This window comes from Talpa occidentalis, unplaced genomic scaffold (assembly GCF_014898055.3).
Source record: "Talpa occidentalis isolate TD23 unplaced genomic scaffold, MPIMG_talOcc4v2.1 talOcc4.6, whole genome shotgun sequence".
NCBI classification, from domain to species: Eukaryota; Metazoa; Chordata; class Mammalia; order Eulipotyphla; family Talpidae; genus Talpa; species Talpa occidentalis.
In genome coordinates, this window is record NW_023604972.1 from 95,160,590 (window position 1) to 95,184,841 (window position 24,252).

General features: G+C 37.0%; 3 protein-coding genes across 5 annotated transcripts in view; 1 reads left to right on the plus strand and 2 right to left on the minus strand.

Moving 5' to 3' along the window:
• Positions 1-225: 225 nt before the first annotated feature.
• Positions 226-11,400, plus strand: ZCCHC9 (zinc finger CCHC-type containing 9). Of its 3 annotated transcripts, none has more exons than XM_037529989.2 (6): positions 226-351; positions 1,325-1,734; positions 4,335-4,485; positions 4,734-4,826; positions 6,746-6,814; positions 8,004-11,400. In XM_037529989.2, exons 2-6 carry the CDS (start codon positions 1,351-1,353, stop codon positions 8,120-8,122), a joined length of 816 nt encoding a protein of 271 aa, XP_037385886.1. In that variant the 5' UTR covers positions 226-351; positions 1,325-1,350; the 3' UTR covers positions 8,123-11,400. The 3 variants fall into 3 exon arrangements, with proteins under 3 accessions (XP_037385886.1, XP_037385887.1, XP_037385888.1); XM_037529990.2 differs by having other exon boundaries at positions 226-342; XM_037529991.2 differs by having other exon boundaries at positions 226-324.
• An 8,123-nt stretch (positions 11,401-19,523) lies between these two features.
• ACOT12 (acyl-CoA thioesterase 12) overlaps positions 19,524-24,252 on the minus strand; it is a 38,053-nt gene continuing 33,324 nt past the window's right edge. Inside the window, exons 14-15 of the mRNA XM_037530168.2 lie at positions 19,947-20,073; positions 19,524-19,691 (exon numbers count right to left, since the gene is read on the minus strand). Of these exons, the coding sequence (XP_037386065.1) occupies positions 19,524-19,691; positions 19,947-20,073 (295 nt within the window). The remainder of the gene's footprint in view (positions 19,692-19,946; positions 20,074-24,252) is intronic.
• Positions 21,004-21,902, minus strand: LOC119260988 (voltage-dependent anion-selective channel protein 2-like). Its single transcript, XM_037530169.2, is given in 3 exon segments — positions 21,004-21,202; positions 21,205-21,365; positions 21,367-21,902. Coding segments are annotated over 3 exon segments (879 nt in total). The 3' UTR covers positions 21,004-21,020.

Genomic DNA, 24,252 nt, shown 5'->3' on the forward strand with positions numbered 1-24,252 from the left:
TGTTTCCCACTCCATTCATCTCCCTTTGTAAGCTGTGAGTTTTAAATCGTAGGCCTTGAGTACTCTCCATCTTTGCGTTCCCGCGGCCAGAGAAGCGCGTTTCAAGCACGAGCGCTCCACAAGCATTTATTTACCCACATTTTACCAGACCCGCGAGACGCTAACACCCCGCTGCCAAACCAACTCTAGCCACCCACGACCCGGCTCGCCGGAAGTGACGCGTTTCAGGGACGCCGCGCTTCCGGCCGCAGGAGCTGACGCCACCTCCAGAGGCCTGGGCTTCGCTGGTTCGCCGACTTTGCTGTACGGGGAGATTCGCGCGTGGTAAGAAGCCCCGGACGGGTGAGAGACGTGAGTCCTCGGGTAGCTCAGAGAAGTAGGGGTCTCAGGCGCGTTCCCTGGGTAGTCGCGGGAGGGCGGACGGACTGCTGCGAGGGCCCTGAGTCCCCAAACGCAGTGGAGTGGCGGGGTTAGGAGGGTTGTCCAAGGCGGCGCCGCTGTCGGCGTCTTGATACCCAGAGCGTAGCCTTCCCCCGGACCCGGGCGAAGGATAACATACCTGTTGAACAGCTCGGGTCTCCGCTGTGACAGTCGCGGGGTTTGGGGCGACGAGTTTCGCGCGAGTATTCCTAGACTCCGCCCTTCAGCTTGTCTTGAAGGGGTGTTTCCGATGGTAGGAGCTGAGAATTTAACCCTGGCTGGTGCCCCGATGCTGCCCTAAAAAGGGCGACTTAATAATAATGATTGAAGATTTGAAATCATTGGAATGAAAGTAATTTATACTCTGGTTAGTAAAGAGAGGAAGAGTCCTTATCAAGTAAACTGTAACACTGATTTTGTATTTTACCAGTCTGCCGGTAAGAGTTGTGATGACTAGCTTCACATCAGAAGACAAGGTTTCTGTGTGTTGCTTTCTAGATTATTTGCTTTGCATTGGTAGACTAAGCGACAAGATTGGGAGAAAGTATCCCAGGTATTTAAAGACAGGAAAATAAACGACCAGGAAAACTGCAGAATTTGGGAAGAGTTAGCTTCGTTCACTGAATTACTATGTGATTTGAATTTTGCAAAATAAATGGTTTAGATTTAAGCAATAAATATGCCCTCATTTATGTTGTTTTACTGGTGTAGTAGCTTGACTGGTAAGGGCTAGATTTACACACAGACTTATCTGTGCAGCATATTATCTAGGTAAATATAAATGTCTAAAGTAAAAAAGTTGCAATAATTAATACTTTTAGCAATGGGCATATGTTGTATAGCACATATCTTTAGATGATGTTTTTTTCTTAATGATGACTAACCAGCCATATTTGTCTTAAAGATTGATAAAGTACCTCTGATGAAACCATGACCAGGTGGGCACGAGTTACTACCACAAATAACAAGAGACCCTTACCTGCAACATCATGGGAGGACATGAAGAAGGGATCCCCTGAGGGAAAAAGCCAAAGTTCACCAAAGAATAAACAGTTTGAAGCCAATAAGCTGTCCCTGAAAAATGATGCACCCCAAGCGAAACACAAAAAGAACAAAAAGAAAAAGGAATACTTAAATGAAGATGTAAATGGATTTATGGAATACCTAAGAGAGAACTCACAGCTGGTTCACAATGGTGAGATGACAGCAGCAGACAGTCAGGAAGTAAGGGAAGAAATAGCAGTTGCTTTAAAGAAAGACAGTCGTCGGGAAGGAAGACGATTAAAAAGACAAGCAGCAAAGAAAAATGCAATGGTAAGCTTATCACTTCTACCAAAACATTACTTTAATGGCTAAAAATAAATTTATAGACTCACATGCTTTTATTTCAGCAGAGTGATTAATTTATGTACTAGACTTAGGAAGTATCTTTTTGAGGGCTAGTATTAACAGTGGGACTTCTTTAGCACCTCCTTTATGCTAGGCACCTGTTCTACTGACTAATTATAACATGACAAAGATGGTGGTGTTATCCCCATATTATAGATAGAAAACACTGAAGTGCAGACAGGTTAAGTGTCTTGCTGGAAACTACTTAGGTAGTAGCAGAGGTTAAATTTAAATCTACTGTCTGACTGTAAAACATATGTTCTCACTCCTGCCTTCCAATAGCCTTTTTCAAACAGCCATTTAAAAAAGAACAAAATAAAGAAGATGGTTAATATGTGCCGGTGTTTTTACTTGGAAAGGATATTCTTTTGTTTTTCTCCATGAAAAACTGAGGTACAGAAGGAGGTCTAATAAGGATCACATCAATTAGTAACAGAGCAGAATAATAGAGTTTAAATTCCCTGTGACTCTAACCATTGCTCCCTGCCTCCTGATATTGTACTTAGGAATGTCTACGTGCTACAGGTTTATTTCTGTATTGCTGAGCCCTAGATTTTGAGCTGTCAAAAGCAAGAATGAATTGGTGTAATTAGTGTAATTCTTTCCCAAGTCTTCTAGCTGGATATTACAGAAAAATCAGAATTTATTGCCAGTTATTACACCTTTTTTTTAATGAGAACTACTAATCGTAGAACACTGTGTGCCACAGGGAAGGCTTAAAACTTTATAACTTTCTAAAATGTGGCTTCTATTTATAGAATTAGTTCTATGTAGCGTCATATTTAAAGATAATCATTTAGAGATAATGATGAAACATTTCTTATGGGTAAATTTGGGTAGAAAAGATAATCATTTATATTTGTATAAGGTTGAACTTTCTAAGTTATGTAATTATTTAAAAACATTTTAAAGTCAGGTTAATTTAACAAAGAACTTAAGTTAGTTTAACTTAAAGATAATTTCACATAGTATGGTGAATTGTAAACTTGAAAAAGTTTAGTATTGTGACCTTTTGAGAAAGATTTATTTTTGCAGTTAAGGGGGAAAGGCTTTTTTTTTTTTTTAAAGACAATGTTTTATATTAAAGCATATACCTTAAATGGTACGTGGCTTGTGACCTACCTTCACTTCCTGTTTTTGCTATGTAACCAAAAATTAAGATATAGCATTCCAGTCTGCTCTCCATAATCCCATCTACATTAATTTTAAGACTTATTCAAGTTTGGTAAAGATTAGGTTTCAACTGTCAGTTTACCGGAGACCAGCTTCACTTCAGCAAGAATCTAAGACTTATGTGGCGATCCAGTTTTTAACAGTAGCTTTTCCTGAAGTTGTAGAATAAATGCATTTTCTTTGTTTGGATTGGCTTATTCTGAATGTAAATGTTACTGAAGATAATGGAACTTACTCTTTTCTAACATGTTACTAAATATGAAAAAATAAAGAAATAATTGCAAATATATGTTCTGTTTTGCCCATTAAATTTGCTTTTTTTAAGAAAACCATTCTTATTTTGAAAAAAGAAAAGAATTTAAAATGTCATCCAAGAAATACATATGCCATTTCCATTTTAAAGAAAATAGCTTAAATGTCTACCCACTTGGATTATTAAACTGAGTTCTGATTCATTGTTAAAAAAGAAAGAAAGAAAGAAAAAAAGAAACAAAGAAATTCTAGATAGTTGGAAAGCACCAAGCCATTATTCAGTTTTACATTGGAGCTAAATCATCTCAAAATAAATTTTTCCTCTAAAATGTACTGTGTAGGGCCTCCCAGGTGGCCCAGTGGGTTGAGCGCAGCACTGTGAAACTGTCAGCAGCCTCTGCAGTGCAGGTTCGATTCCCGGCTGGCCAGGGAGATTCCCACATGGTGAGGCAGACCTCTCCTGTAGCGCCCATTGCTCCCCTTAGCAGTGCTTTAGGTCCATCTGCCTGTTCTGCTCCCTACTCTGTCTCTGGTGAATCCTCTCACTCTCCAGTGCCTCTCGTCTGTACCCCACCTATTGTATAAATAAAAAATAAATCTTTTAAAAAAATTGTTATTTAAAAAAATAAATGAATAAATGTGTATATGTTTTAAAAGTGAAACCTATTTTTGAATATTAAGGAAGATATAATAAGAAAATACTTTTTCTTGGTATGAACTACTTTGTTTATGTTATGTATGATTGAAATCATAGTTTAAGTGAAATTATATGACCCAAATCCATTCAATTATATGAACTTTGAAGGTAAAATGATTACTCCATATTTGCTTCATTCTTTTAAGCAGTTAACTTCTACAAAGCCATATTATGACTTTATTTCTAAGATTAAGAGTCTTTAAAGGCACTGAGACCCACTAATGGGAATGACATTTTTCATTGTTTAGGAATGTGTGAAACATTTTTTTCTACAGATAAAATATTGAGAGTTGAAAAGAAGAGCTAGGAACCTTTAAAATGAGAAATGTTTAAAGGATTTTTGATAATAAGAATAAAGCTTGTGTACCTTTGCATTGTTGAAACTCATATTTTGTTTTCCCAGTTGTGTTTCCATTGTAGAAAACCCGGCCATGGGATTGCAGATTGCCCAGCTGCCCTTGAGAATCAAGAGATGGGCACTGGAATATGTTATCGGTGTGGATCCACAGAGCACGAAATAACCAAGTGCAAGGCTAAAGTAGACCCCGCTCTTGGTATGTTGTTTTCCTATCAGTTTTTGGTTTGGTTAGTGGGGAAAATGGTCAGTGAGGAGCAACTGGGTTTTTTTTTTGTTGATAGAATTTGTTTATGTATATGCTGCGTAATATTTTGAAAGCATATGAGATTAAATTTTAAGTTATATAAACACAAATATATTTCTATCCAGAGTACTTTAAAATAGTATGAATTACCTCATTTGTAATATATGTAACTAACTGAACGGGAATTGTTGATCTTATAGGTGAATTTCCTTTTGCAAAATGTTTTGTTTGTGGGGAGATGGGACATCTGTCCAGATCTTGTCCTGAGAATTCCAAAGGACTTTATGCTGATGGTGAGTACTGTTACCCACATACATCAAAAATATGAGTTACACAGTTATTTAATTTACAGTCTTCAGTCAGTTCTGGAATAACTTCTCGAACAAGTAGCAAAATCTTAAAAGAGTTTTGTTATTTTTATCAAATGCTATTCTATGTACTAGACTTTTTGTATAATAAGAGTTGATATCAGATTATAATATATATATAAAATAAGACAATAAATTGGAAAAACTAAACTGCATTTCAAACATTTTGTGCTTCAGCATCTTTTGTGAGACTATGTTATAAATACCTACTTTTAACTATAACAGATATTTAACTGTAAATATCTACTTTTAACTGTAACTATAAAATATGTACTTTTAACTTTCAACTACAACACATATTGGTTACATCTCAAACCAATACTAGATTTTAAAAATAGTGTTATACTTGAAGGGAGCGATCCTATACATCTAAAATACAAACAATATTATAAACTGGTGTTACTTCAATTAGAATAAAATAGTTTTGTGATGATAATCTCAGTCTAGTATACCATTTTGGCCTTCAGGGCTAATACACGCTATTCAATGTTTGTAGTAGTTTTTGTTTTTGAATGTTTTCCTTAGTTAAATATAGCATGGGATCATGTAATTTTCTAATTTTTAGCTCGGCTAATGTCTTTAAGTCCCCACAGTGAAGTCTGTGACATCCAAAACTTTAAGGGGGAGACTGCTATCTGTTTATATGAGTCATCTATTAACATGATGACTTTTACCATCAGGTTCTAGCCAGCTCTGTGTCATCTCCTAGAGTCTCTTGGAGAAGTCTAGTGAAAAAGTATAGCTTTTGCAATCAGTCAGTTCAGCACCACCACTTACAAGCTGTGGGGCTTTGGTCAAGTTACTTAACTTCTCTTGTTTCATTTCCTCACCTTAAAATGGAGATTTAAAAAAAACCAAACTATTTCATTCATTGATTCTGAGATGCACATTTTTTGACAGTTTAGTGTCACTGATCTCCAACTGGATCCTACCCTTGCTGTGTTCCACATAATTGGAAATTTTTCTTTTTTCCTGAAAGGTGTATAAAATAATGATGCATCTTATAATCAGTGGTATCTTAAATTTGACAAATTAGATTTATCTTGAAGAGTTACGAGGATTAAAATATATTCAAGTGCCTCTTGTATTTCATTATGGCATATACAACAGTAAAGAAGCCTGGGCCTGGAAAGTGTTCAAAAAATTTAATGAGATAGGTCAATAGATCAGATAGCATAACTAATGGGCTTTGGATGGTCGACCTAACCGACAAGATACTTTTTAAAAAATTGCTGCAAGGGGAGTAGTTCAAAGATCTATATCCTGTGGAGTCATTTTTCTTTCTTTTTTTTTTTTTTGGAGTCATTTTTCTAAGTCACTTTATGAGCATGGTCTAATAATGCTTGACCACTGAACAATAGTGTTTGACCATTAAGCAAACAACTCATTTTAGAAAGCATATGTTTTAACTCATAATCTTGGAATGTTACTTAGTCAGTAGGCATTTACTGTTAGCGTGCCTGGCAGACATAAGGCACTAAACTAAAAGTTAATTTCATTCTTCTCCTAACTGCTCACCCTTACCTGACATGTACAGCAGACTAGTGATTCATAACCCTTTTTTTTAGCCGTTGACCAACCTCCTCAGAAAAATGCATCTGCACACAAATTTTGCTTACAGGTCTAAGAGTTCATAGATTCTTTTCTATCTAACTATACTTAAGATCCAGGCTTCTGTGGGGTGCCTTTTGGATACTCCGGGGCACAAGTACCTTCCATCTCTCTCCTCTTTCCCACTTCTTCCACATAGGCAAGATTGTTAGAATCAAATAAGATATTTTAAAGAAACATTAAAAGTTCTTTGTTAAGTATGAGAAATTTTCAGTGCCTTTTTCTTTTAATAGGTGGTGGTTGCAGATTTTGTGGCTCTGTGGAACATTTTAAGAAAGATTGCCCTGAAAGTCAGAATTCAGGTAATATATTTGGATCTCCACTTAGAGGGATTTCTCCATGCTGTGCTTTTTGCTGCATTTTGTGATTAACTATTCACTGAATTACTATTGATTTTAAGGCACTCTGGTCTCATACTACAGTGATGACTTAACTCATTTCTGTCAGCAGTAGATACAGTGCTGAGTAACTGAGCACTGTATCTTGCTGGTCAGCCAGGATTGAACCTGTGCTGCAGAGGCTGAGGACAGCTTCACAGTGCTGCCCTCAACCGCCTGCGCCATCAGGGAGGCCCTAAAATATTGATTTCTTAAGCGATAATAAATATGAAAATAACTTTTAGTATTCCTATGAGTACATACTTTGCATCTGAAAAATTCAGAATTAATTTCAAAACTGCTAAAAGTATTAACAATGTATTTCCTATGCAGTATCCGACCAGTAATATTTTCTTCCTAGTGGAATACTACCCTTGGTCATAAAAAATTTCACAAATGTCCTATATTATGGCAGACTTTTTGGGAAGTGGTGACCATAATTATATTAGTTACCTAGATGAAATGATGATAATCCTGCATGAGAGAAAGTAAGACAGTAGAATAGCCCAGTAGTGCTTTTTATGGGAAAAACACATTTCTTTTTATTTTTCATAGTTATTACATAAGTAAGTTTGCCTATTTTTATTTCCTACCCCTAATATTTAAATTGAAACCCAAGAATTCTCATTTACAATCTTGTGTAAAAGGTAGTCTTCACTGTAGGCAGAGAAGTTGAAATGATGAAGTGGAATTTGAATTCTCCCTCCTGGGAGGATTGCCACTTCCCAAATGACAAGACTGACAAGCAGATGTTGTATAATTCACAGGTGGATTCTTACACATTTAAAACTGATGCTTCATAAGTCTTGCAGTTTACAGACTCTTGGAATTCATTTACTCTATAATGATGAACTCTGGAAAGAATGAAGGAGTTTTCTCATCAATTTGTGCATTGCAAAGCAGTTGCTGCATTTCTTTAATTGGGATGAGAAATTGCCTGTGGTACTCTGAAATCAAGGGTTATAATCAATTAAAGAAAGGCCCCTTTTCCTTTACTGATGGAGTCATCTCTTCTTGTGATTATTCGTGTCACTCTTTGCTAAACCAGTACCGCTGTAGGTGGATGTGTTTGATTACTGTTTTTCTTATATCTGACTGCTCTGTTTATTTACAGATCGAAAGGTCACAGTTGGTCGCTGGGCACAAGGAATGAGTGCAGATTATGAAGAAGTTTTGGATTTGCCTAAACCACAGAAACCCAAAACTAAAACACCTAAAGTTGTTAACTTTTGAACATTAGTACTATTGCTAGTTATCATGTCATTGTTACATTCTGAACTATGCCTACTTCACAAGTTGGAGCTGGCCTCCCTTGGCCTAGATTGTTGATAACAGTATGATCTGGGTGTGGTCAAATAGTTTCTTGAGTTCCTTGTCCATTAGGAGTACTTTACCACTGTTTAGAGAAAATCACTGAAGGAAAATAGAACATATTTAAATTGGATTCTCTGAAAGAACTTTTTTTTAACAGAACTTAGGTGTGACTAAGTGTTTATAAACCTGATTGTAACAATCATCTTTTCTTAACAGAATTATGTATTAATATGAACTACCCCTAAACTAAGAGTAACTGCTTTGCAGTTGGAAATGAATTTTTGGTTATATTGTTTTCTTTGTTCAAAGTATCGATTTATTATTATAATAGAAATTTATTTATAAATGACAAAATCTGTATTTTTGAAATATTGAATAAAGACTCATTTGTATTTTTCTGAATACCTAATTCTGATTTGAACTAGACATTGTTCACTAGTGTCCATGTGACAGTCCCTTTGGAAACACTGCTTCTGTGAATCTTTGTTGAAGATAATACAGGAATTTGGTAAATTTTTGTTTTCAGTTTTTAACATGAAACTTGCAAAATAATTATGGTTAAAATTGAAGAGTACCTTAACTTATAAGAACTTTTTCTTGCTCTTGATTTTCAAGAGAATATTCTAACTAAAATTCAGTTAGCCAGAATAATGGCCCATAACTGATTGTATATCAGACTTAGCTTTTTGTTCATGTTTTAGCTGAATTCGGGTAAGAAGCAAATATCACCATAATAGAGTTAGAACACTAATCAGATATCCGTTAGTTTTTTTGTTTGATTTGACGAATACATGCATTCTTTATATATAATATTTAACAAGACATTAAAGCTTCCATTGTATGTATAATGGAATGACTTGTGGATTGTGTATTTCCTTTGGAATTTTACCTGATTGGACAGATTTGAAAGTGAAGGAAACAGCTGTGATTAGTTACTGAGCTGTCAGAAGCAAAATATTTACCAAATAAGAAAAAAAGCACTTCTCTGCACAATTCCACTTCTAGTCTTAATAGGAGCTGTTCTTTTATTTTCAGTGAGAGAGGAAAACATGACAGAATCCTGCTCAGTCTGTTTAAATGGAGTTACACAAATCATCTGGAAGAGAACAGCAGTACTGCTTTGGTCATTTAGTCCAAACATACCCAGATTCATTTCACCTGTCCTATTAGAAGCAAAAGGTTCTGGAGAATTTAGAACTTGTCAGCAGCAAGATAAGTCTAATTTTTTTATACACTCTTCGATGCAGAACTGTTAGTGCCACTCTTCTTGGGGTTCCTTTGTTCATATTTTTTCAAGTAATTTTTTTTTCTACTGTGGTAAAATACAACATAAAATTTCCTGCTTTAGCCATTTTTAAGTGTATAGTGGTGGCATTAAGTAAAATTCACATTATTGCATAACCATTATCACTTTCCATTTTCAGAACTTTATCATCCCATACTGAAACTCTGTGCCCATTAAACAGTAACTGCTCATTCTCTACCTCCCTACCATCACTCTTGATACAAAGATAAAACATTTATCTCTATGGAATCATACAATAGCTGTCCTTTTGTATTTGGCTTATTTTAGTTAGCATAGTATCTTTAAGGTTAACCCTAATCCTAGCATATATCAAAATTTCATTCCTTTTTAAGGATGAAAAATATGCCGCCGACCGGCGCAGCGTTAGATTAGCAAGGCTGACCCAGGGATGAGAGACTGAACAGGGTGGTCAAGGATTCGGTGCAAAAATGACAGACAGACACTTCAGGAGTGAACATCTGACTGTAATGCACTCAAAATCAACGTACATTTTTATACATTTCTAAAAGCATTACATCATACAATTTTTTATCACAAAAATGATTGACATGACACGATATATCATAAGACATGCTTAGGATTACAACAAGTTATATTTTAACTAATGATTGGTCACAGATTACATATTTTCATGGTTAAAGTGTAAGTCCTACCTACCTATACTTGTTTAACTTGTTTTTTAATTTAAACCTATATTTAAACCTATAATTATAAGTATTGTTTTGAAACTGGCTGCCTTTTTTGTCTGCTTTTTCAGGTTAATATTTTATTTATAATGATTGGGTTTAATTAAAAGCTTGCAAGCTTGGATTTTTTAGTCAAGACCACCTTGAAGTGGTTGTCAAGGAATGTTTTTTATTTATGACTTGTACTGAGAAATGTTTTGACTGTTGGAGGAAGTTACTATATTATTTTTCATATATAATTGTTAACTTGTTTGTTAACTGGATCTTGTGTTGCTGAATTTTCGAGGTTATGTATTAAACAGTAACATTTGACTCATTACACCATTATATTGTCACTAGGAAGATTAAAGCAATACAGGAAAGAAAAAAGTAGTAACAGAGGTCAACAAAAAGAGTGCAGAAACACAGGAGAAAATTGTTGCTATGGCAGGAACAGCAGGTACATTGTGTTTATGGCAGTCAATCTTCTTAGAATCTGGTATGTCATCTGCGGCAATCTTCTTGGGGAGCAGGTGCAGCGTGTCCCCCTCCGCGTGCTCGGTGCCTTGACCGTGCTGAACATCAAGGACCAGATTGGTATCACTTGAGTTCTTCCGCGGGAGGGGGCCCCACAAAAATACATGCATTTTTGTATATATTTTAGTGCCACTTACAGAATACAAAATATAAAACTTGACACTTGAATGACACATGAATGCCCTGGACAACTGGAGATAAATATTTAGGTCATCCAGGAAAATAAAAATAATCCCGCCCACACCCCTTCCTCCCAAAAATTCTTTCTCTGAACTTCCCTGAAATCTTAAGATTTTCAGAACCTTCCTCCGCAAAATCTACAAATAACTACAGCTCTAAGGGCCTTGAGGGCATTCCGCATGGGCCCAGAAATCCCAGTGCCAGGTACAGAGCTGGTATTTCCCCTGTGGTCCCTCCAGGTACATCTCAGCTGGGCTTTAGTTACCCACAGACCTTTGCAGTTTCCCAGCCTAGGGCTGTTCACTAAGGAGGGTTTGGAACTATTGTTTCTGGGGCAGAACCCAGAGGTGTGGCCTGGGGCTCTTTAGTTAAAGCAACAAGTACTGTTGCAAGACAGTAATGTAAGCCACAGGATTGCTCAGGGCCCTCAGGTACCTGTAAGGAAAGGTTGGGACTGGGGGCCTCGGCTAGTATGTAGGGCGGGCCCAAGAAGCCAGAAACCATAATTAGTTTTTTTTTTTTTTTTAAATTATTTATTTATTTATACAAGAACCGGGATACAGGCCAGATGTGTGGGAGGGTGAGAGGATTCACCAGAGACAGAGCGGGAAACGGAGCAGGCAGACTGATGAAATACACTGCTGAGGGGACAGCGGCGAGACAGGAGAGGTCTGCTGTGCCATGTGGGACCCTCATTGGTTGGCTGGGATTGATCCAGTGCTGCAGAGGCTGTGGACAGCTTTACAGCGCGGTGCTCAACCGCCTGCGCCACCAGGGGAGACCCATAAATCATAGTTTTAAAGCATTTTCATCACCCCCAAAAGAAACCTGTTCACTATTAGCAGTCAGTGCTTCCTCCTTCCAACCCTCATGAACACCCTACCTGCCCCAGCCCGTGGAATCATTAATTTATTTTCATTCTCTATAGATTTGCATGTTTTTCTCATTGGGAAGTTTAAAGCAGATAAGTGACATATTCCTACAAAATTGACAAAAATATTCTTCATTCTAGAAGTGCTCTGCTGGCAACTGGCAGAAACTTAATAATAATCTGTTCTGCAACTTTAACCTATTCCTCAAAGAAATCACAAAGTTTGAGGGGCCAGACTTCAGTGAAACAAAATTACACTAGATAAGTAGATATCATGAATAAGAGCAGTAGCAACAACAGGAAAATCAGCCCTACAAACATTTTGGAATGACCAAATATCAAATGTAAATAAGTAAGCTTGACATATTTAAAGAAATCAGGAACACATTGAAAAATTGAGCAAGGAACAGGAGACTATTAAAATAGCAACCACCAGATTTGAAAAGTAACCAACTGAAACTTCTAGAACTGAAAATGTAATTATTGAAATGACAAGGCAGGCGAACGGAATCAGTGAACTGGAAAATAAATCCAAATATGTCACAGAAGGACATGGACATATATACATACTCTCCTATCCTCCTGAACAATGAATGAGATGACCTTGAAAATTTAGAATAAGAAGCGATATTTTCAAAAAGGGCCAAGAATTTTCCTATATCATTGAGGATTTGTTAATTTTCCTTCAGGAAACTTAACATATTCCAAGAAGGTTAAATAAAAAGGCAGACACAATTAGGCACGACAGCATACTGTAAAACCCTTAAAGGTCAGGGTCTTACTATTCCATGGTAACCTCTATTTTTACTACCTTGCTTTGGTGCAGAGTTCTTTCTGTCGGTTTTCTCATAAATAATAACATTGCAGGAATATCAGAGAAACCAATACTTGTATTAGTGATTTATAAACAGCAGCAGAGTGTCAACATCTATTACTAAAAGTCAACTCATGAGAATTTAAGACTTCTGAAGTATACCATGGTCCTCTTGTGTCCTACTTTGGGGTTACTGGAAAGTTTTGGAAAGCACAGGTTTTTTGTCTTTGGTCACATTTTGCCTTTTGTGATCTAGAGAGTGCCAGCTATTTCTCTCTGTGTGGCCTCTATTACACCTGAGAAGGCAATTAATAAAACTATTGAAATATTTTGCTGTTTGCTACATTGCATTGGTAAATAAGGTTTCTTTGTCTTTTGTACTTAGAAGTTCTTAGGGTAGTGGTATCTTTGCATTGAGCACCCATTATGGTATGTAACCCTATGATTGAATCTGTTTAATGTGTATAAGGACTAAAATGTCAACAAAAATGAAAATGGTGGAATTTCTATAATTTGTTAAATATCTTTTCAATAAAACTATTACATATACTTTAAAAGCAAAAAATAAAGAGATTTAAAAGCATTGATACAGAAAAGACATTACCTATAAGGAAAGAAAAAATTCACTGTTTCACTAATGTAACAGTGAAAACAAGGAGAACTCTTCAATATGCAAAGAGAAAATAATTTTTAATATAGAAGTATATGAAACTATATTTAAAGAATGAGAAAAAAAAAGAATGAGGACAGATAAAGTAATTAGAAAGTAAAAAAATAGAATCTACTACCAAAAACTACTTACTAAAAAATTTCTAAATGTTATACTTTGGGCAAAAGTAAAGTCTTATCAGATATAAGATCTAAGATGCAAGGAAGAATAGAAAGTACATATACTGTCAGGTACGTAGATAAAGATTGTTAATATTAAAAATAATGTGTAACTTGTGGGTAACAGTCTATAAGCTAGGAGAGTGGATTAAATATTACAAATTCTAGTCTTGTGAAGACAAGAAACACATAACAAATTTTAACTTTAAAATGGGGAAGACATTAAAAGAAAATTTATTGAATACATATTACATGCCAGGCAATAGACTAATATTGAGCATCTAACAATGAATATAACAGAAATTGTGGCTCTCACAAAGCTTTCATTCTAGTTAGGGATGACAGGCAAAAAAAATAGATAAAATATATGTTAGGTTATAAGTATTAAAAAAGAAAAAAGAGTGGAAAGGAAGCTCTTGGAGTAGCGGGGAGAAGATTTCCATTTTAAGAAGGGGCCTTAGAAACGGTTTCTTTTAAAAGGTGACATTTGAGTAAAAACCAGATAGAGTTAAAGGAGTAAACCCTTGCTATCTTAATGTGAGATGCAATTGTAAGCACAGTTAGTGAGAAAGGAGCATGCCAGATGTAGTTGAAAAACAAATAAAAGGCTAATATGGCTGGAAAAGAATGAGGGAGAAACTTGTAGAAGATCAGTTAGTTAGCAGGGGTCATATCTTGTACGCTCTACTAGTTAATTTCTACTGTGTAGCAGTGACAGTATCTTGGAAGCATACAATAATAAGCACTTATTTAGCTCATGCTAGTGAATCAGAGGCTAGACTTACCTGAATAGCTCTGCTAATTTCAGTTGGGTATGTTCTCATATCCATACGAAGTTTGGCTTGAAATTGGTGGAGCTAAGCTAATCAAGCTAAGCTGGATTCAGATTAAGGAGTTCTGGGTCCATATGTCTCTCTGGGGCCAGCAGGCTGATCTTGACATATTTTTCTCATGACAGCGGCATAGATGTAAAAGGGCATGTCCATTTGCAAAATCACTTTTCAAGTCTATGGTTGCATTATGTCTGCTAATATTCCACTGATGAATCACACAGTCAAACTCAGACAAGGAGTAGAATAGTACACTCCATTCATGGACATGGGGATGACGGTGGGGGAGTGAACATTTCTGAAAAATAATGTACCATACAGCCTCATGGAACATTATGAAGCATGGCTTTACTTTATGTGATACTAAATTACTCATGGCTTTTGAGGCGAAATAAGACATGAGATGATTATTGGGCTAAGTGTAGAGTAAAGGGGGGAGCAAGAACAAAAAATGTTACAAATCAGATGAGAGATGGTTCAGATTAGGGTCGTGGTGGTAGAGGTGGCTCAAAGGGGCCAGGTTCCAATTCTGTTTAGCGTAGAGCTGATCAGATATCCTGAAGGGGCAGGTGGGGAGGGGGGAATTAGGGAAAGAAATATGGCAGAATTTTGGAAATATTTACTTTGAAATGAATATTAGTGGAGATAACTAGGTAGTTGGAGAGGTTTGGGCGAAAGACATAGATTTGGGAGTTATTGTCAGGTAGATGGCTTTGAAAACCTGGAGACTGCACTCAACAGAAGAGTGGAAATAGAAGAGAAGAGGCCAAGAACAGAGCCCTAAGTTAGTGTAATCATGGTTATGGAAACATTCCAGTGGAGGCAAAGAAATTCCTGAAGCAAAGGAGGGCAGCCCTAGAGAAAGTAAGAGAAATTGTTCTTTGCCAGGGACAGGGATATTTCATCCATTATAATGATAGAGATGGCAGGAATGTGGAAGATGCAGAGATGAGAATGTGAAGATTCCTAGCTAGTCATCTATATTTTGTCAATTAAGTATTTCCTGAGATTCCTGAGCTGATGGGAGGGAAGGAGACATGAGAAGTTGAAAGAAGAGGAAACTGAATAGCAAATCTGTAAGAAAATATAGTCGGATTATCAGAGTCCTGAATGCCACGTTGAAATTTATGGTAATAAATTTTAAGTGAGAAGAGTGTGAAATTTAAGTGAGAACAGTATACAATTTTCAGGTGTTCCATTCACATGGATGAGACATTTTGAATAATTTAACCATGTTTGTGATTTTGCAGACCAGCTGAATGAAAGGTGAGAGATATGGGTGTTTTCCAGGGAGTGATTATATAATGATGGACCATGGAATCAAAGGCTGGTAAGGAAAGAAGGGAAGGCCTAAAGGGGTAATGAGCTATATTACATACATACAAATCATACAAATATTAATTTCCAATCTATTTTCAAATGGCCCTAAAAAGGTCATAAAATGAGGAAAGGAAAGGTGGCAGCAATAATTTTTATATCGTATAAACTGTATAAAATGAGGAAGACATTTGTCACCTGTTATTTCTCTGACTTTTGAATCTGAAGGTGGGTTACTGTCAAGAACTGTGAAGGGTCTGAGATTCTTATGAAACCAATGAGTTAAGCTTGCTACTGTTTCATGGATGTTGATAGAAGAATTAAGATTCCTGGTTTTGAAACAAAGGACTGTTATTCAAAGCACAGCAAGCAATAATATTTGTTGCTTCTCTTTTCTTCCCAAGTCCCAGAAGGTGGCATGATGACCCCTGTGGATGCTGTTGACTTAGTGGGTTTGTGTCAGTGCTGAGGAACCCAGAACTGAGCACTCTTTGAGGGAGTTGGAAATACTATAGCAAGCAGCAATCCAGTTAAGTCCCCTCTCCCCACCTCTCCCAGAAGTGAGTAGTTACACCAGAGTGTGGTCACCTTGAACTTCTAATTGCCTATGGAACTAGGTACAAAAATGCTCAGGATCAGGAGATGGGTATGTCTTGTGTTCTGGCATATATACAAGTATGTGCAGCCCATAAGACCCCATGAAACTGCCTGCCCCAAGATTTTATTACCTTTAAATGGGTGAAGTAAATCATAAAGAGACTTAATAGTTTCCATTTTAATAATTTATAATCACAAAATTTATTCCTTAACATACACTTTTCAACATATATTTTCAAAGCTACTCCTATAAATTTACCAATAAAATTTTTCAAGTTTAATCTTTGAGATATGCCATAAAAAATATGAACGGAACAATGAGAGAGGACATATATGAGATATTTGAGTAAAAGAGTAAATATTCTGCTCATTTTTCATATTTGCCCTCTATATTCTTTTAAAAGATGATAGAAAGCTGAATACAGATTAGAAACCCAGTTACACTGAAACCAGGAAGAATTAATAGAAATCACTTTCTTTCCATAATCAAAGTTTTAGTTCTGCTAGAAGCACTTGAAAACTCTTATCATCAAGAAAGGCATGAAATCTTGAGTGTTCTTTAAGATATTTTGATACCCCAAAGGAAAAAAGAAGCTTGACTATAATTTTATGTTTTCTCTGTCCTTCTCAAAGGGTTTGCAGGTGACTTCTGATGCGCCAGCCTAGTTTCTTACCCTTGGACCAATCATATTTGCTTAAAGCTTGATCACCACAGAGAGCAGAAACAGGCTAGCTTTAATTCAGTCCCCTTAATTATACCTCTATTCTGGCATCTCTATTTTCTCTGTTTTTTTTTTTCCCCAGAAAGTACCAGAAACATTCCCATAAGGGTCTTTGTTAGTCCGTCTGCAGGAAATATACTACATCTAGAGATCACCATGGCTCAGCCTTGCCTACAGGGATTTTCTCAAATGTCCCTTTAGGAAGCCTTCTGGAAAGTATGGTCAGCTATATTTCCAGTAAGAAAGGAAATGCAAAACTAAGGGTCATTGCTGAATTTGTAACATGAATGCCTAGTCAGTTGTGTTAAGGGCAATAGGTTTTTAGCTTCTTGGGATGCCCTAAGTAGAACTTGAGTGTATTGCTGTCTTTTCCTGTGTCACATCTTTTTGAAACATCTTTATTCCAATAGTGAGCACTTCAATTTAGACCTGACTGAGCCAAGAAAGCCAGATGGGTGAGCCCTGTGTCTTTGTTCATAAGCACTTTAGATAAGATAGGAGGGGCTGTTTGATATGAAGATGGTTGAAAATGGGAAAATAATAGGTCCTTTTTCTTTAGCTCAACACTAAAGAATCTTCTGTGATGATAGTAATGATCTATATCTGCACTATCCAATAGAGAAGCCACTTAACCACATGTGACCTGAAGAACTGATTTTTAAATTTTATTTAATTTAAGTTAATTGTAACATCCACATGTGGCTGGTGATTCCCAGATTGATCTGTGCAGGTATAGACTTTGCCTTTATTAAAAATTACATCAGGCAACAAACATCCTTTTGTCTAAAAGTCATCCAGCTAGAATGACTCTTTTCAATCAATCTCACAATGTTTCTATTAGTATTCAGGAAAATATTTTAAAAATATAAAATAAAAAATCTAGGACAGACAGCTGTTGAAAATGTCTCAATTATAAGAGAACTCTGAAATTTTAGCTTACACAATTTTAGCGTACTCTAATCCCTTTACTACCCATTTTTTCACCATTTTAAAAAACTTAAAAATAGACTCAAAAATCTTTCTACTTCTGGAATGTAGTGGATTTTATCTAAATGTCCACGATTATTATTATATGTAAAGGTTAATTCATAAAATTGCGGCACAGTCCAAAGTTCACATAAATGCATAACTGCTGAGAGTCTAATGAAAATTATTACAACTAGACCTAGACTGGGTCAGTGGTTGGGGTGAGTGGACAGGCAGTGGGAACAAAGTTGGAGATCTGAGAAACTAACAGCAGAATGTGCCCAGCCTCTTAAATGCTTTAAACACGAATGAAGAAGTCCTTCAATATTTTAAGCATGTCCTGCAGATGAGGCTAACTTGACATATACTGTTTTATCGTATGAGTCAAGACAAATCACAGAGTACAATAATGAATGTTGAAGTCTAAGGAATAAAGTGCTACTGTAATGACTGTGAAAGAAGAGCTCAGTTAATATTCTCTTTCCCTGCAATATCACATTTTGCAGATACTTTGTGTGTGTATATATAGCAATAGATACTAAATTGCTCAGCCACCTTGAATATATGTTAAATGACACTAGCAAAGTAATTCCTATTATTAAAATTGATTGGGCCCCATTATATTTTAATGTCTTCCTATTCCTAATTTAAAGTTGTAAAACATGTAATATATCTTGTCAGATGCTCCTGACATATAGATACCTGCTGGACAGGGAACAATCCTACAGCATTAATCAACTACCCAACTTATATATTTTTTAAAAGATTTATTTTAGGGCCTCCCCGGTGGCGCAGCGGTTGAGCGCTGGGTTGCGAAGCTGCCCGCAGCCTCGGCAGCGCCGGTTCGATCCCCGGCTGCTCCCCGGCCACCGGAGGAGGGTCCCACATGGCGCGCAGACCTCTCCTGCCGCCCGCTGCTCCCCTCAGCAGTGTACTTCGGTCCTTCTGCCTGCTCTGCTCCCCGCTCTGGCTCTGGTGAATCCTCTCACCCTCCCGCGCTTCTGACTGTACCCAGTGCTTGTATGTATGTATGAATCAATCAATCAATCAATCAATAAATAAACCTTTAAAAAAAAAATAAAAAAATAAAAGATTTATTTTATTTATTTATGCATACAAGAGCTGGGGTGTGGGCCAGAGGTGTCAGGGGTCAGGGGTAGGGGTAAGAAGATTCACCAGTAACAGAGTGGGGAGCAGAACAGGTAGATCTACCGGAATAAACAGCTGAGGGGAGCAGCTGGTGAGACAGGAGAGGTCTGCTGTGCTATGTCGGCTAGCTCCCTGGCTAGGGATAGCTTCACAGTGCTGAGACTTAACCCTTTGCACCACCAGGGAGGTCCCCAACTTACATTTTTTATTTTATTAAATTTTATAAAATTTTGAACAGAGCACATTTTACTTCTGCAACCTCAAAATGTTTATGATCATTTAAACTAAATTTCTACCATTTTACAGAATACAAAATACTGCATATGGGCAATTTTCTATTGCCTGTGCCCCTAGGAGATGATCAAAAATAGTTTTAAGCTCTTTAATTCCAGCCCAAATCACTTGTTATTTGACTTGAGATGCCATTTGTTTCTTAACCTCTTCCTAACTGTATTTCGCTTAGGCTGATCAAATTATTTTGTGTCCCAAAAGCTTGCAAACGTCATCGCTAAGGGTTCTTTTTGGAAAAAGTGGGAAATTAAATTATGGCAGTTGGAAGTTTATCATTTAATGTTCTTATCAACCCATCATTCTCTATAAATTGTATACAGGAGGCTGCTGTCTCTTCAATGGACTTTGACCAGCCACCAAGATTTCCAGCAAAGTAAGGAAAGAGGCTAGCAGAAATCTGGTTAAAGTAAGACACCTGTTTCAAAAAGAAAATACAATATTTTAATTTCTTACTGACTCGGAGCTTTTTGAAAGGGGGATCTGAATCTTGTAAGGGAGGCTATGACCCTGATCTCCTGGGCACCTTCTGGAATGGCTCTGAAAGGATGACCTTAGGATTCCCAATGTGTGAACACACATTATAGATTTACAGTTAATTAGGAAATTGGGGTAAATGAATTTTCAATCTCTGTAGGAGCAAATTAATCTGCAGATGTTTCATCAAACTTACAGTGCATGAACTGCTGTCAATAGCGTGGATGAGAAATCCAGCACATATGATTTCACTTCTGATGTACTGTGGAGAAGGTGGGACTGATGGCAGAATAATTGACTTCATTGCCACTGTGAAAATGTTCCTAAAAGATAAAAGGATATTTTCTAAGTTCTTTTTGAGAAGTGAAGAAGAATTGTTAAAAAACAGGTTCCTAGATTTAAAACGATGTATCTATGTAGGCGGAAGTGAAACTATGGAGACCCATTCATCTTCTAGATGAGTAGTTTGCATTAGAAAATAATCCCTATATTCAGGCAGAGGAAATAAAAAGCCATGGGTGTGTTCTGCCTGAGATTTAATACACTTGGCATAATTACACAAAGATGCAGTCAAACTGGTTTCATTGTACCCTAATGTGTCATAATTTCAGTCTCTTCTCGTTTTTTGATTTAAAAACATACCCGTTGTCTTACCAACTATAGAGAACCCTACAGACTAACAATAGAAGTCTTCTTCAGTCTACCGTAACCACAATCCACTTCTATCCTAGGATGATTACTTTTAACATTTTGTTCTATATTGTTCCATACCTTTACCTTCTGTGAATGAATATAAGAAAATACATATATATTGACTTCCACAGAAATATTATCATTTTATGAATATTGGGCCTACATTTTGATTTTTCATCTAACATTAATTCCTTGGAAGTATTTCTATATTAGTACCTCTATAGTGCTCTTATCCTTTTTATTATTTATTTATTTATTTTTACAGTTTTCATAAAGGTCTATTTCATTATTGGTGGGTAGCGCATTTAACAGTTAAATACATTTAAATAATGTATAGGTGACTGCTCTTCTGCAGCATTGGTAACTAGATACCCAATCCAACTAGAAACCAGCTAACAAGTAACTGTCTAAATATTTAAAATACAGCTCTTGTTTGTAGATCATCCTTTGTTTTTGATCACCTTCATGGAGGGTGGGGGCAGGAAAGTGGAGAGGGGAGAGCGCCTGCTGGTCACACCGGAAATACATTAAGGCCAAATCTTCTGATATAAAATCTCAGAGGTTTCTTTTAGCTGGATTAAGCCTCCAGCTCCAGGGCAAGGCCAAGTTTGTAGCCTCCAGCATTAATGCTCTTCCCATCTACCAGAGCAGACAGTGTAAGCTTCACACCAGGCCTCAGAGTCTGAGTGTAGCCCACTCCAATTAAACTAGAATTGTTGACTTTTGCAGAAATAGAAGCAGTGGGATCCAGCTGATATTAGCTGCAATACCAAAGTGAGTGCAGTTGGTACCTGATGTCCAAGCAAGGTTTACTGAAGTATCAAGATCTTCACATACTTTCTGATAAATTGATCCTCCAAATTCTGTCCCATCATTAACATTAGTGTGTAGCTGGAAGTCCCCAGTCCTGTAGCCTACTGCAATTATTCCTTGTCAGCTTCAATTTGGCACTATCAAAGGTCATCTGGTACCCAGCAAGCCAGCCCTCATAACCAAAGACAGCTGAACCATGGATTGCAGGTCCAGCAAAATCAAAGTCAACATCACAACCAAGGTTTATACACTCTCTCTTGTAAGAAGACTTGATTTTACCACTTTTCTTTCCTGTGTTTGGTGAAAAAGTGGTATCAAATGTCAACTTCAAACCTTGACAGATCTGGTCTTCAATAGCAATTTCTGTTCCCAGAGTGTTATCAGTGTTCCATTTCTCTGTGAAAGTCAGACCATACTCACACCACTTATATTTGGTCTCCAACGTCCCAGTAACTTTACCAGTGTCTGTATTAGATGAACCAGATGTTGAGAATTCCTCACCACTGCATGACTTTGTTTTCACATCCAGTTTCACCAACCCAAAACCAAATTCTTTGTTGAAAATATCACTGGCAGCTTTGCCAAGGTCAGCATATGATGGAAGAATACACATTGTCCGCGGGCAGCTCGGTCTGTAGGATGCCATAGCGAGGACGTGGGAAGAGGTGATCTGTTGGTCTTCTGAGGGTGGCGGCCGCTGCCGTTCCGCTGGTAGCTGAGGCCGGTCGTCTAGCTCGAGGTCCAGCTGCAGCTGCCGCAGCTGGAGGGCAAAGGGAAGGTCTTATCCTTTTTAATGATGGCACAGCTGTATTATTGGCTCTACCATAATTTATAAGATGGCCCTTCAATTTATTTCTAGTATCTTTTGCCATAATAAATGGTAGGACCCTGAAGATCCAAGTGTGTTAATATTCATGTATGTGCGTGATTACGTCTATGGACCAGCTTTGACACAGTAACTACTACTAGCCAGTTCCAGGTGTAGACCTCAGCTATCCTGGCAGCCTCCACTTCTTGTCTCTTTGAAGACTTATTCTTGGGATACTTCCCCTTAGAACCTAGACATTGTGCCCCAAGAAGTCCAGTGCCCATAGAGAAGTCATGGACAGATGCTGATCCACAGCCCTAACTGACAGCCAGCCATTTTGTATGTCTAGTACAGTCAAGCCCTTGCATTTTCTCAACCTATTCCTGGTGTTTTATTCAACTTTCACCACATTTTTACTAATAATGGGCATAGAGTAAAAGACAAGGGAACTGCTTTTGGCATCTTTGGCTGTTTGTGCATGGCTGGCACTTAATAGATGATTGTTGATATTTTTTTATTTTATTTTATATATTTTTTACATCATTTTTCATTTTTGCACAATGTATGCATTTTCATCTTGGTTATATTCCCCATACAATTCCCACCCCTCCTTATTTTGACCCTCATCCCTCCTCCTCTTCCCCCGCCTCCCCGCAGTGTGTCTCTGGTTTATAGTTGCTTGTTGATTTTGATTTTTACTTTGCTATAATTAGTCTTTTTCCTGGTCCCTTACTTAGGTTTTCTAAATTCTTGCTATGAGTGAGACCATCCAGTATTTTTCTTTTTCTTTCTGGCTTATTTTGCTGAGCATAATCCCTTCCAGCTCCATCCATGTTGCTGAAAATTGCATGAGTTTATCTATTTTGCTTGCTGAGTAATATTCCATTGTGTATATATACCACATCTTCTTGATCCAGTCATCTGTTTTTGGTTATTTGGGTTGTTTCCATAGCTTAGCTATTGTAAATAGTGCTGCTGTAAACATAGGGATGCAGGTGCCCTTTTGAATTAATGTTTCTGTGTCCTTTGGGTAAATACCTAGGAGTGGAATTGCTGGATCTTATGGAAGCTCCATCTTTAGCAGGTTGAGGAATCTCCACACAGCTTTCCATAGTTTGCACTCCCACCAGCAGTGCAGGAGAGTTCCTTTCTCTCCACATTCTTGCCAACATTTGTTGTACCTAGTTTTTTTAATATGTGCCATTCTCATTGGTGTAGTTTTGATTTGCATTTCCCTGATTACAAGTGATGCTGAGCATTTTTTCATATGCCTGTTGGCCATTTGCATTTCCTATTTGGAGAACTTCCTTTTTAGCTCTTCTGCCCATTTTTTTGACTGGATTATTCACTTTGTTTTTGTTGAGTCTCGTCAGCTCTTTGTAGATTTTTGTGATCAGTCCTTTATCATTGGTGTTGTGTGCAATTTTTTTTTCCCAGTCAGTGGGGTGTCTCTTTGTTTTGGTTACTCTCTTTTGCTGTACAGAAACTCTTTAATTTGATGTAGTCCCAGCTGTTTATCTTTGCCTTAGCTATCACTGCTTAAGGTGATGAGTCTTTAAAGATGTTGCTGAGGTGCATGTCATGTAGTGTTTCGTCTATATTTTCTTCTATGTATTTTATGGCTTCAGGTCTTATGTCTAGTTCTTTAATCCATTTTGAGTTGGTTTTTGTGCATGGTGTGAGGTGGTAGTCAAGCTTCATTCTTTTGCATGTAGCGACCCAGTTCTCCCAGCACCATTTATTGAACAAACTTTCTTTGCTCCATTGCATATTCTTTGCTCCTTTGCCAAAGATTAGTTCACCATAAATCTGTGGGTTTATTTCTGGATTTTTTATTCAGTTCCATTGGTCCGTGTGTCTATTCTTGTTCCAATACCATGCAGTTTTGATTATTATGGCTTTGTAGTATAGTTGAAATCTGGGATTTCCTTTTTTTTCAGGAGAGCTTTGATTATTTGGGTTTTTGGTGGCTCCATATGAATTTCATCAATATTTGTTCAATATTTCATCAATATTTCATCTATTTCTTTGAAGAAAGTCATTGAAATTTTTATTGGAATAGCATTGAATCTGTAAATTGCTTTTGGTAGATTGGCCATTTTGATAATATTAATTCTTCCAATCCATGAGCAGGGGATGTCTTTCCATTTCTTTGTGTCGTCTTCTATTTCTTTTAACAGTGTTTTAT